This window comes from Solanum dulcamara, chromosome 4, assembly GCF_947179165.1.
Source record: "Solanum dulcamara chromosome 4, daSolDulc1.2, whole genome shotgun sequence".
NCBI lineage: Eukaryota > Viridiplantae > Streptophyta > Magnoliopsida > Solanales > Solanaceae > Solanum > Solanum dulcamara.
Genome location: NC_077240.1, coordinates 61781115 through 61795843, shown reverse-complemented (window position 1 = coordinate 61795843; position 14729 = coordinate 61781115). Strand labels below are relative to the sequence as shown.

The following is a 14729-nucleotide window of genomic DNA, read 5'->3' as shown; positions in this document are numbered from 1 at the left end:
TTAGAAACCATAATTTGGTTACAGTGACAGGATTATTGACTGGACTACTATCTGATTTTTGTATACCAGCTAATGACCAGACTGCTTCTGGAGTCACATAGTAACATCTTCTTGACAAGCGGATCAGAATTATTGCTGTGAACACCCTGTTCAATGAGTTGATATTTTGATTGCATAAGTGCTGCACCTGTTTCTTCTAATAATTCCATGGGCATCTTAACTTGATTTTCACAAACTTCAACACTAGCAATTCAATCGTCCAACAAAAAGAACTTACATGAAAGCAAGTATTGGCGAAGAAGAAATTATGGCAACTTCTTAGTATAGCATTGAATAGTTTGGTGAGCCATTCCACTTCTACATCTTCAAGGCCCTTCCAAACCTCTATAGGGATACTATCGTGGCCACAAGCTTTTCTAATCCTATCTTTTTCCCGGCATCCTTTACTTCTGACATTCTAACTATACAAGTATAGCTAAAGTTTCTATCTTTCACTAACGTGTGTAGATCTTAAATTCTCCTGGTTCGTGTTGAATTATTGATCAAAGTAATCTCTCCTTGATCTCGTTATCTCCCGTCAACACTTCTTGAGAATCGTCCTTAATACACTTCACCTGGCTTAAGTCCTTGCGTTTCTTCTCTGTTAGTCATGCTAGTTTAAACAATTCTCTCTCCTTCTCGTGTCCCTATCTTTTGATACCAGCCATATAGAACTTCCCCTCGTGCTTTACTAGAGCCTTCTTAGCTTCCCTCATAGCTCTCTTGTATTCTACAAAAGCTTCTCTGTCCTTCTCTTTTGGTAAGAAAAGTTACAGAAAAACTGGAAGAAATCAAATGCAGAATATTTAGCTAGATCTTTGAATAAAAGTGGAGATTGGCATTGTATGGCGGTGGAGGAAGATCAACGTCATAGCAGTGTAGTCAAAGGCGCGCTTTAAGCATACTTAAGCTCTGAAGCGAGGCTCAAAATGTGTTGAGCGCTTCGCCTCGCTTTATGTGTGCTTCAGTGTTGTCATCAAGGTTCTAAAACAAACTTCTCCTTGCCAATGAGTCTCTTTTGAAGAAGTGACACTAAACAATTGATATTTCACTTGATCATAATTTTTTTTCAATTTCTTTGGTCATATATTTGTCAATCATGTTTATAATTATTAGTCTTGGACTAATATTTTTTTCTCCCTTTGGACTAAACATATTTGTATTTGTCAATCATGTTTATAATTATTAGTCTTGGACTAAACATATATATTTGTATTTTTTTCTCCCTTTGTGCCTTTTTTCATTAAAGCCCACGCTTTATTTGTGCTTTGCGCTTAAAGCCCCAACAGACCTTAGAGCTTTTTTACGCTTTTCGCCTTTGATAACATTGCTTCATAGAGGGTGAATGGAGGTAGACCATCATAGTAAGTTTGGGAAGGAAGATCAATGCAAGGTCTTTCTTTGGTTGGGGGGGGGGTAGGGGGCTTGAGACGGGTCATTGTCATTGAAGGGCTAGGACATGAGGAAGGACACTTGAGAACCCCCTCCAAAAGGAAAATCCAAAATATGCAATTAAAAACTGATTTGACAAGCAACCCTGTGTTATGACTTGCCACTTGATCTTGAAGAAGGAGTAAGAACCTAGAGTCTTAGAGAGGTTTGTAGAAGACTCTAGATTCTTGTAGAAAAGTCTTAAAAGACTTGAGAGTTCTCTAGAATTCTCTAGAGTGTGTTGAAAATTCTAGAGTAGAGACTTCTTTGTAAATATGGAAGGACTTGTATAGTAATTTTTATTTACACTTAGGCCCCTTAGGAGTAGTATAAATAGAGGGAGCATTCATTTGTAACAAACCATCCAGAAATCAAGCATTCTTCCAAATAATACAAAGCCTTCTTCATAAAAGCTCTCTTGTCTTTCTTACAATCTAGCGTTCCCTTAGCGATCTAGTCTTAAAGGCTTACTTGAGCTTGCAAGATCATGAAAGATTCGTGAGTAAGTTGTCAAGTGCCGCATGGAGGTCTTAGTTGAAGTCTAAGTCCGTGACAACGTGGTATCTCTACTAAGGGATATGGCAAGTGAGGGAGACATCAACGCCACTACCGCCACCAACGTCAAGCAAGATGTTGGAAAAAAGCACCGCAAGGGAAAGAAGAACTCTAAGAGAAACGATGAGGTGCCGATCGAGCCTACACCAAGCGAGGCCCTAACATCCTACTCACCCTCGGCCACCGAGGTAAGTGACAATGAGCAAGGTGAGGAACCCGTGGAAGTCACCCCCGGCATAGAGTGGATCGCAAGGGTGGATGCTGCCCGGCAGGCTGTAGAGATATTGGGTAAGCGCTTGAACAAGTTCGACGACAAGTTCAAGTCTCTAGAGGAATTCACCCTTGAGGAGAATGACAACATCCGAAAGGAGTTGGATGTGCGCAAGGCGGCTGAGTACGAGACGAAAGAGGCGATCACTTCCTTGGAGTGTCGGCTCATAGACGCGCTAAGCACGATAGAGACCATGAGGGCCGAGATGGCAGCACTCAAGGGAGACGTAGAAGTGGGGAGATGCGTGACGTCCAGCGCGGACAGGGAGATGCGTAACAAAGTGAAGAATGACGAGACGAGGATCAACACAGCCGTGCTGTATCTCTCGTAGATGGCCATGTTGTGGTGGAAGCGCAAGGAGTCTGAGATCGGGAAGGGTCTATGCACCATCAACACCTGGGAGCAGTTTCGGGACGAGTTTAAGAAGGCCTTTTTCTCCAACAATGTCATCTATGAGGCCAAACGCAAGTTCCGGGAATTGAAGCAAACGGGTAGCATACGGGTCTATGTGAAGGAGTTCACTACCCTTACGCTTCAAATACCCAACCTCACGGATGAAGACGTGCTCTTCCACTTCATGGATGGACTGCAAGGTTGGGCCAAAACGGAGTTGGAGCGTCGCCAAGTTAGCACCATCGATGAGGCCATCACCCAAGCTGAAGCCCTGACGGACTTTAGGCATGACAGGAGCAAAGGCAAAAGAAACAAAGAGTAGTCATGCCAAAGGTGGGGGAGATCGTGGCAAGGGTAAGGAGCAACACCCTCCCACCAAGAGCCATGATGCCAACAAGTCCGATGGCAGGAGGTTCGGACGACAGGGCTATGTAGTAACAAACCATCCAGAAATCAAGCATTCTTCCAAGTAATACAAAACCTTCTTCATAAAAGCTCTCTTGTCTTTCTTACAATCTAGCGTTCCCGTAGCGATCTAGTTTTAAAGGCTTACTTGAGCTTGCAAGATCGTGAAAGATTCGTGAGTAAGTTGTCGAGTGCCGCACGGAGGCCTTAATTGAAGTCTAAGTCCATGACACCAGGCTACCAAAAATGGAAATAGAACCATGTGTTCTTCTGTGGAGACTTATCATAGGGCCAAATGTCTCTTTTTCAGCCTTGGTATTCATTTTACTTTCCACTTGCTCATTCTGGAGGGCCATATGTATTAGATTTCTCTATAATTGTATCTGTGAGTTATATTGTCCCATGTATAGAGTTTTCAAAGTTATCAGCAAGCCATTGCGTCCATATGACTTGCTGCTGATGCTGTTGTAATTTTCTCAACCGTTGTGTGCTTGGATTCAAAATCTCATGTAATGGCGTAAACATTTTGATAAGTGGTAAATTTCATTGCTCAACTAAAACCAAGGTCTAAACATCATTCTTAAAAGAAAAGAAAAGGTCTAAGCAGTGTATAAATATTGCAGATTGCTATCTATTCATACAAAAATGGTACTTTGAAGGGTTTGGATGAATATTGACCTCTGGAAACTAACTAGGGAAAGTGCTCTGATGTATGGTTCTGACTTGATGAATATTTTCTACCGAATAATTGCTTGACTCTTAAAGGAACTGTGTAGTCTCAACATGAAATTACGCAGAACCATAAAACTCCTTAAGCTGCATTAATAGAATACGTTTGAGAACTGCTAAAGGTTGTGATCTGAACTGTTCCCTCCAACTAATTCCCCTTCAGAACTGCTGCAAAATTTAGTCAATTGAAGGGGCAAGATTTTGATTGTCGTGGATATCTGAAGAAGTCATTCAACTAACTTTAGACATGTTACAGATGCTTGATGATTTTGTGGATGTGACCAAAGATGAAAAGCAGATGATGCATCTGTGGAACTCATTTGTTAGAAAGCAAAGGTACTGTCTTACTTCGTGTCTGGTTTTATTTTCTAATACGGTTTTCCTTAATATTATTAAGATTTAAGGGTATTGTGTATGGAGATATGTGCATCTTCTACTCTTATTTTCGGTAGGGTGAAGAGGGAGGGCTGATGAAGTAATAGATGGTTGGTTACTTGGGAATTTAGTGAAAGTGCAACTCTCTACAATTAGCTTCTCCAACTTTTCCCGGAAATACGTGGAGTGATACAAATGTAAATATCATTTTCTTCTTTAACAACCTGTTTCAGATGAAGTAGATGGACCAGTTCACCTCTCCCTTCCACTACATTTCTGCTATATGCAACCAAAAATAGTTCTCCCTCCGTCCCAATTTATGTGACGTTCTTTCCTTTTTTAGTTAGTCTAGAAAAGAATGACACCTTTCTATATTTAGTAACAATATAACTTTATAGTTCTCATTTTACCTCTAATGAGATGAGTTATAGCCACTCAAATATATCTAGCTTATTTAGACCACAACTTTCAAAAATCTTCCTTTCTTTCTTAGCTGAAACACTTTCAAATAAATTGGGACAAAAGGAATATTATTTAGTGAGTAGATGTCATTTGTTACGATTGAGCTAGCTTTCTAGTTCCAATACGAGAGTGACATCACCTTGTACCTTTATTGGAAAAACAAAAAAAAGAAGAGTTCATTGCAAAAGAAAAGGCCAACCTAGAAGGAAAATGATTCCAGGATGCATATGGTGGACTGTTTGGAAGGAAAGGAACTCAAGATGTTTTGACAACAAAAGCAACCCCATCTAGAACATGAAGCATAATTGTATTCAACTTTTGCATTTTTGGTGTTACAAAAAGTATTATAGTAAATACAGGGACTTTATGTCACGATCAGATTTCTCAGGTCATAATGACACCTGCTAACACCCACCAGTAGGTAAGCCTAACCCTCAACCCTTAGCTTGGAACCAGATGCAACGGGCTAACAGGCGGAAGATGAACCAATAAAGCGGAAAATAAATACTAATAAGAAGAGAGAACAATTAAAATAAATCACAAGGAACCACCCCAAGACCTGACATCAGTCGATAATCGAACATCTAAATCAAAATATGAATAAAAGGCTTTTACAGATGCAAATATAAGTACGGACAGTCTTCGAAAGCAAGTAAAGATTGATCCTAATCCAACATAGATGAAAATCGGCAACTCTGGATGCCAGGAGCTCATCCAATCTCTGAATGCAAGCTGCTCTGCACCAAGTCTAAATCACCGGCAATAACCCATATTATGATCTACAGTGGGCAGAAGTTTAGTATGAGTACCAAATGAATGGTACTCGGTAGGCATAGGCCGACTGAGCTCCACAGATAAAGCAAATATAAATATCATATAACTAGGTAAATACAACACAAGTAACTAATCAGGAACTAACACACGACAATACAGGAAATAAGGCGAAGAGATAAAATACAAGGATAAAGGAGCAGAGTCAAAGAACACACCTGAAATGCAAGCCAACAGTCTATTTACAATAAGAGGGTACCATAAGAGTCAACTAAACAAGAAAGGAGTACTAACTGACACCGCTAATCACACAGTCACCTAAGGACTAATCCAACTGAACCTAGCAAGACATACCACAACAAATCCAACTAAGACACCCTGTAGACCAACTACAAATACAACAAGGGATAAGTACAAGTATGATCAAATAATAATCGACTTGACGCCCATAACCCGAAAGGTACAAACAATAACAAACATACCCTCGCCCCCCATAAAACTGGGGGACCACACTACACAAATATACCGGTGATAGGCGATGCTAATGAATGCAAGTTTGTAGTAAAACCCATAATGTCGTCTGTAACCAGGGCCTTTAACCCAAAATGTATAGACCCACCTCGACCCTCGGCCAGCCAGGTAGGACCCATGCAGCTCCCTCATCCGGTATCGTGGTACTCTCGGCCAAAGGGGCCCATAGGAGACACGGTAGTCCGTATACAATACCTGGGCCTGAACTAGGTCTTATATCAAGTCATCTCTGTCAATGGTACTGGAGGAATAAGTAGTCAGATCATATAAAAAGGGTGTCGACGCATTGGATATCAATAAAATTGAGTGCATCCCTAATGGTTCTGGTACTTCCAGTATAAAAAGAGTTTGTCCTCGATACCTCATAAGTCTCAAAATCAGTTTACCAAAATAGTCAAGTGGTACGACTCCCGTTAAAACCCACTGTTAGAAAATAGTAGAAATGTGAGAATGTCCTCTCAAAGCTGTAGTGAAAAGCCAGTGAATGCCCTAGGATCGAACCACAAAACAAGTGAAAATGCTCAATCAGTGTAAACATGCCATCACCAGTATCTAAACAAGGTACAAACAACTAGACATATAATACCAAACCATACTAACTACCAAGGCAAGGAAAACTAAACTGGGATCCAGTCGCTCTTCGAACACGGCCTTGGGCCCAACAATATAATACTGGTCAATAAAGCAACACAAGTGTACCGCTAAACATAAGCGAAGTAATCGAGAAGTGGCTCAGTATCAAGTAGGGGGAGAAATATCTCTAGGATCGATGCCTTACCCCAAGATATGCCATCCCAGCTCCCAACGAGCACAACTAAGCCAAACCTACTGCTATGACGAGCCTCTGAGGTCTCTGGCACTAGCACTTATCCACACTAACCATCACAAGCCCTACCGAAAGCTACGCCTAGCTATAAGGGCACTAGAACACAAACTAAAGCATCTAAGGCGCAAACCTTGCAAAAGGCCATCAATACTGATCCTAAGAGGGATAAACTCACCCAACCATAACGCAAGCGAAATCACAAACCCAAAATAAGGGTCTCAAGAGACTATGCTAGTCTAAGGTTCAACCGGAGTCATGGAAATGAGATGAAAGCAGGAAAGCCCTAAACCCGGTCAATACCAACCTAAATCATATGCAATATATACTAAACAATATCTAATAAAACTCAGTCAAAGGGGGAGATCGTAGCGTACCTCGAAGCTGATCACGAGCGCCCTGTATCCACCAAAATGAAGCTCTCGACCTCCAAATTGCCTCCAATTGCCGCCACGCTAACAAAATATTGATCACGTTGTCAATATGAACGTTTTGACATCAATTTCACATTCTTTGGAGACAGACCCAAAATCAGGTCTTAAACGGGATTGTGGGATCTGCATCGGAAATTCCGAAATTAACCCCCAAAATAGGTCCTAATAAGTTCCTCGAGCTCATGTTCCAAAGTGGGACAAAATTCAGGGCTCGGAAACATCACAATATCAACATGCAACCAAAACTCGAATTTTCTCAAGAACTAGAAATGGGATGGCAGCTGAAATCTGTAAATTTTGCAGAAACGGAAGGTCTACAGTGAATTCCGACAACACCACGACGTTCTGCTCGAAAAACCACTCAAAATAGCCACGGGAATCATCAAATTCGGATTTAGAATGAGGGAGAAATCAAGTCCCAAAATACCCCAAAAATTGAATTCACAAAGTAGCCATGTCAGCAGGTGAAAACGAGAATTTACCTCAATCGAAGGTTCCAAAGCAGCTTCCGAACTCACCAACCCATTCTCCTCGAAAATTCTCACAACCTAGCATCTTGAATCACACAATTTGGACCTCTATAGCTCAAGATGTTCAACTTTGAAATTTAGAAGAAAGCTGAAAATGGCTGTCTTATAGGCGAGGGTGCATCAGATATAGTTAGGGGTGGCAATTTCAACCCATATAAGTGAAATGAGTCCATTTAGCTCATATTAAATTAAGTGGATCACTCATATTTTTTAAAATGGGTAAATATGGCTTCAACCTATTTAAGCTCATACAAATATGGACAAAATAGGTAAAACATGAAAATTCATATATACCAATATATCACCACTTATAAAAGAAAAAATTCTCTAATTGCACTATTTGTTTTTGAAAATAAAAAAATTGGGGGTGGAGATGAAAAAAATTTGGATTTTTTTAAAGTTTTTAATTAAATTTTTTTGGGTGTGGGATGGGGATGGGTGGGATTTTTTTTTTTTGGGGTGGGGGGTGGGGGTAGGGTGAGCAAATTGTTTTTTGTTTTTCAAAAAAAACTTATTTTGTGTTGAATTATTTTTTTACGGGGGGGGGGGGGGGGGAGGGGGGGTATGGGAGAGGGGGTGGGGTGGGCAAAATTTTTTAAAATTTTTTTCAAATAATTTTTTTTAAAATTTCTTTGAATCTAAATAATACAATTGGATTTACTTTGAAAGTTCTTTTTTTTATTTTTTTGAGAAATCCAATACTTTTGATAAGCCATTTTTTAATCCGTTTTTTTGAATGCAAAGGGAGAAGAAAAAAAGAAATATTATTGTCCCAAAAAAAAAGAAACATGCGGTTTTGTTTCAACTTTACTTCTCTGCTGAGTCATAAGCAATAGCAAACAATCTCTAACTAAGTAGTTTAAGTAGTCCGTTGTCAGTCATCCATAATATCAAATAAATCATTTTTCGTCTTTGGTAAACTTACCAATGGCTATAGTCATAGTGATCCTCCTATTCAACTACTTCGATCATTTCCGAGCACCTCATATCTTTTTTCGGGGCATACCAAGATCTGCTCATCCTACCGATGATTTTATGGATTTCTTTTCCGAGAAGTGAGAGGTACTGGATAGGAAGCGAAGCGCTATGCCGAGGCAGGGGAATAGAAAAAGAAAAGGCTCCGAAGAAAAAAAATTGGGTATGGGTGGGGAGGTGGGGGTGAGGTGGGGTTACAGAGTAAAAAAAAATTAAATTTCTTCTTTAGGATGTGAAATTATAATAATATAGGGGTGAGGTGGGGTTGTAGGAGTTGAAGTATTAACAATTTAGCTTTGATTTAAGGGAAACTTACATAAATCACATAGTGTAAAGGGCTAATTACCACTTTTTCCTATCCTATTTCAATTTACAGAAATTCATTCAAAACGTGATAATTCGGATACATTAATTTAGTAAACCGAATACATTAATTAGGGTTTTATGTATCAATTGATTACATTTAAAGCATGATATATTGAACATAAAGATAATTTTCAAAATTAATGTATCCGGATTACAGAATTAATATATCCGGATGAAAAGAAGAGATTTTTGAATTTTTTTGAAATGGATGGGAATAATGAAAAATATGGTAAATAAAGGAGTGTAATTAGATAATTTTTTCTTGATTTAGTATTTTTGGGCTTTAGGAGATTAAAGTGGGCTACTACCATTTTATCCAAACCATATTTGACCAAATTCATATTTTACCCATATTTTATATGGGTGGATTGTGATTCAATCAATTTTAACTCAATCCATATTCAATCCATCAAAATTCAATCCTATCCACTTATTTGCCACCCCTAGATACAGTGCACCAGCACACTAGCATATTATTCCCATTTTTAAAGTCTCCGATGGGGTGTCCGGGATTCATTTGGAACACCGTGCGAGCAAACAGATTATGCTACCCCACTAAATTCGACGTTCCGAACTCAACGAAGAAGTCGAAATTTCCAACTAAGGTCGTCTCGACAAAAAGGGGGGCCCACGCCTAAAAGTTGTTATTAGTCAAATTCTACAATGGGGCTCGGAATTAGATCAGAAGCCTCGGAAAGCGAACAAAAGGTCGTTTTAGACCAAACTCAAAATTTTAATTCAAGCGCGTTTTTCAAGAATACTGACTAAAGTCAACCTTATGCCAAATTTCAAAGGCTAAAGTGCCAAATGACCCCAAACTCGAACTGACAGTCTCGATACTCGTGTCGACCATGCTATCAACCTAATTTGTCCATTCTGGAGCTGATGTAACCGTCAGTATTTCATTTTGAGATCGTTTTCCTAGAGTTTTGACTGAAGTCAACCGTTCAAACTCCAAGGGCTCCAAAACAGGAAAACGAGCATAAAACCCAAACGAAAGACTAGGCGACCGAACTGTTAGTGCCATCAAATTATAAATGACTTGGGGTCACTACAGGAAAGCTCTCAATGCTGAAAAGGTTGGGAAACGACAATAATGACCTGGAGGGTCACAATCTATAACAGTTTCTAGAGTCTCTTTAGATTTTTTGCCAACTAATTCTAGATGTAGCTTGTGATTATGGCTTCTATGGCTTTGGAATCAATACAAATGTTACCTTATCAAAAAAAAGAAGAAGAAAAGGCTGTCCTTGATCTGATCTTTGAAATAGACATTTCATGAGAACTGGAAAATGTTGTGCCATTCAAGGGTTTCGGGAAGTACGTAACTTGGTTTCTCTGTTTTATAAGTTACACGAACTTCTCACTAATATAAATTGTTATGAAGTTGGGTGTGTCTTTCTTCCCGCTTCATGCTCAAGCCGACGGGTAAGATTATCTGATACATGCTATATAGAGCAAAACACATAATTATATAATGCAATAACGGGCAACACTTGTGGATCTTCTCTTGCTGATTTACATACATGCTGGTGATAAATAATAGTAAAGTGATTCATGTTGGAATAGTTTTGTTGCTGAATTCCCTTCTTAGTATAATATGTTCTTGTCACTGTGGCAGGGTGTTGGCAGATGGTCACATCCCTTGGGCTTGTGAGGCCTTTTCAAAACTGCATGGTCAGGAGTTTGCGCAAGCACCAGCCTTGCTGTGGTAATTAATCTTCTTATTTACCTATGTCAAGATCTGTCATTTATATCTGAATGCTATCCAATCCATACGCCTGTATTGTGCCTTTGCTTGGTGTATCCAAGATCCTGTATATTTTCCAGAAAGAAGGTGCTCTGTTTTCTGTTGAACACTACTAATGTGTATTGGAGTGTTGGTCGATCACAGTGCTTATTTGGAATTTCTGGTTTTACTTTTTTTGGGGTGGGTCATTTATCTTTACTTAGTGTATGACAATATAGCGAAGTGGTTAGCAAATTTATTGTTGGCATCGCATAAATGCATGTTTTCTCGGATAGGATGAAGCAGTAATAGTACTTTCAGCAAACATGTAGACATTTAGGGGTCATTTGGTGTAAAGGACATAAATAAATAGTCCAGAGATAAAATTTTGGTGTCTTGTTTGGTTGTCAAATTTGGGATAATTTATCCCATCATTTATACCATAGTGATATGATAAGTTATCCCATATAGATGGTGGGATAGCTAATTCCAGGATAATTAATCCTAGAACAACTTGTTCCCAACATGATAGACTAGTTTTACTTCAGATTGCTGATTTGGATTTATCTCAATACGTGATAATTGCTCATCATCTACAGTATCATGTTGTCATGTACTCTGATGTGTCTCATCATCTACAGTAGCATATTTTCATGTACTCATAACGTTGCTCATTGTTAGTGTAGCTTTTATGTATCGTCTAATGTTTAATATAGCAGGTGTTGGAGATTATTCATGATGAAGTTGTGGAACCATGGCCTTGTTGATGCGCGTACAATTAACAATTGTAACCTAATATTAGAGCAGTTTCAAAGCCAAGACAGTGATTCTACTAGAAGTTGAATACCCGTTTGACAATTTGTTACCATCTAGCAATGGATTTGGTAGAGATACAGGTTTGTGGCTGGAGCTGCATCTCGGAATTTTCAACATCTGTTTCTCTAATGTTATTGTGGCTAGATGACTTTTTTATCTTTTAAGAGTAAGATATGCTAAATTGATGTTTTATAGAGGACATATAGAGGCATATGCTGTTCTAAATTGAAAATCAATGATTCTCATTGTTCAGAGGCTCTGTTATATCTTGAATCTAATTCTTTTTTCAATCTGACTCCCTCTCTACACTTCAGAGAGATGATGCTTGTTTATAGAAAGTGACATCAATTCCTTAGGTAGCTGTGTTTCTGTCACGATTCAAATCGCCGTGAGTAGCACCCACAGGAGAACCCATTTCTAATTCAAACTTAGCTCATCAGTTCATTTAAGAAGCAACTTATAATGTAAAATGCTAAGGAAACAATTAAAACGAAAAACTTAATCAATTATCATCCAAACAATTATAGAATTTCATCTGTAGAATTTGAAAGTCATAGTATCAAAATTTTAAAGTATTTAGAATAATGGGATGCAACCTGAATTAATAAAGCAACATAAACTAAGTTTATGAAATGTCTGAGTTCGAAAAGATGGACAAAGAATTAGAAGGAATCTATGACAACCCGAAAGAATTAGCTTATCATTGGATTCAGAAATCGTGTGTATCATAGTTCAAGTCTTGAGACAGGTGTCGAATATGCTCTGTACTCAATAGAACAAGTGCAGTATCAGTACGCAACCATCATGTATTTGTCATGCCTCGAGTCTACACCCTAGGCGTGGTCGGCACTTGGAAATCATTGTTAGTTTCCAAGCGAGTCTTTAGCCTGGCTAACTCACTAAGTGGAAGACTTAATTCATAGAAAAGTAACTCTGATGGGCACAATAAGTATATGCAAACTTAACTTTCTCAATTTAAATCTCAATATCCAAATATATATGTAATATAACTCAATATTTTAAAAATATAAACTCTGAAAATGTATTACCTCAGCTGTTACGGTTGTACTTTGTCTCATATAAAAGGTTTACGAGCCTAAATTTGAGAATTTTATTGTAGCACCGCACGTGATTTGATAACATTGTATTTTAATTAAAAATTTGAAAAGAAAATATTTATTGTCTTCCTAAATATCTTAGACATTTATAAAAAAATTCTTAGTTACGATATATTTGTATATGTATTTATTTTATTGGAGTTTTATCAATTACAATTTTTTTAACAGAAATAGTACGTCTTTTTATGTGAAGAAATTATTATTATTATTATATAAGATAGGCTTTATTCGATTTTTTTTTAATTAATTATAATATATTCAAAATATTATATTTATTTTATCATGAACCTATGCAATATTCAAATACTTGCGTAATATGAATCCTTTCCAATAAAATGGATAACAATAATTACGGTAGTGACACCAGACTACCTCACGTGGAAGCAAGGGGATCTGATGCATCTTCATATAGTGAAAGTCGTGGTTAATATGCTTTAAATTATTATAAATGAGATAACTTTTAATTAAAGAATTCCCAGCACTCTCTATATTATATAAATATATTCTCACATTTACAAGTTGGTTAGTTTATTCATCTGCACATTGAGTTTCTGAGGAACCCTTATATATCTTTTGCTCTCTGTATATATGTGCATACGTTAAGGAGTTTTTGGTGGAAAATTATTTTGATGCTTTATTTGGTCACCAAAAAAGAAATAGATTATCTAAATTACGTTATTCAAGATCATATTTAAGGTATATTAAGGCAAAGCTCTCTGTTTCATATCGCACGAATCCTAAAAATTATAAATCATCGAATGAGTCATTTTTACTATTCTATTGTTAGAAAGACCCTTTGTGAAGGGCATTAGGATGTCAGCTGATCTTAATTCTTGACTTTATCATATCATTATCGTGCTTTAAAATTGTGAAATTTGTTTGGCAGTTAAAGCTATTTTGTGTCAAATTTCTTATTCATTTTGTCTCTTATCGAGTTGTTGTCCTAAGACAGGATGAAAAGTTGGAAAATTGTTACACTGTATCTAAGGGAGTTATTAAGCTATTCTTTCTTGTCAAAAGCTTTTACGAAAATGTTATTTGAAAATAATATTCATACTAAATCTTGTACTCTATTCTTTTGGTTATATACTTGTCCAACCACCTTGTTTCTAAAAAGGATCATACTGTTACCATGTTGGAGTCATTCTTAAATCAAGTCAGACATGTCAGTCTCCTTTTAAGTTTCTAAATGATTAATGCTCTAAGCTGAAGTTGAGTCAAGAGCTTTGAGTCTATTATGAATTTTATAGCCCTAAATGGTCATATGGAAGTTAAATGAAGTCACGAGGAGATTCTTTAAGCACCTTAAGCTCTTTATAAACATTCTCAGATTTAAGTTACCTTTCTAAAGCCGAGTTAAGTGTTCAAGTTTGTTCTAAAAGCAATCAGGTTCCACGAGACATTTACATGTTATACGAAAGTGATTATGAGAATAAGGGTACCAAAGAGCTGATATTGGCTAAGCACTTGTTCACCTACTATGTGCATTTAAATTTCATATCATATATGACATGTTATGTATGGACTCCGAGCTATAATCGGAGGTATGAGACCTATTTGGACAAAGACTATATATATTGTACAGATGGCTACAGGTTGGCAATGTGATACCGGTTAGCTACCAGAAGAGACTGCCATTGCTAGCATTTGGTTGGGTATGTCATGCATTTGCATTTATATATATGTATTCAAGACATATGATTACAAGAGCATCCATGCTTATTTGATTATTATGAGGTCAAATGTCGATCATGAAGGCTATTAGAGTTTCAGTTTCAGGTGGTATCTCTATTACTCTTTTTACTGCATCTATTTATGATTCTACTTTCCGCCTTTCATACCAGTACATTTTCATTTGTTCTGACGTCCCATTGCCTGGGGGCACTGTATTCGTGCTGTAGGTTCATACATAAGTCTTGATCGACCTTTGCAATAGGAATGTTGTCTCAGCTTAGGATTGGTAAGCTCCATTCTTC

At 37.7% G+C, this 14729-nt stretch overlaps 1 protein-coding gene across 4 annotated transcripts in view; it reads left to right on the top strand.

The window, feature by feature from the left end:
- Window positions 1-11921, top strand: part of LOC129887477 (polycomb group protein EMBRYONIC FLOWER 2) — a 37786-nt gene extending 25865 nt beyond the window's left edge. For 3 of the 4 annotated variants that reach the window (XM_055962589.1, XM_055962588.1, XM_055962590.1), the window contains exons 20-22: window positions 4080-4159; window positions 10712-10801; window positions 11536-11921. In XM_055962589.1, the coding sequence (XP_055818564.1) occupies window positions 4080-4159; window positions 10712-10801; window positions 11536-11662 (297 nt within the window). In that variant the 3' untranslated portion in view covers window positions 11663-11921. The remainder of the gene's footprint in view (window positions 1-4079; window positions 4160-10711; window positions 10802-11535) is intronic. The other variant, XM_055962591.1, reaches the window with a different exon arrangement.
- Window positions 11922-14729: the final 2808 nt, after the last annotated feature.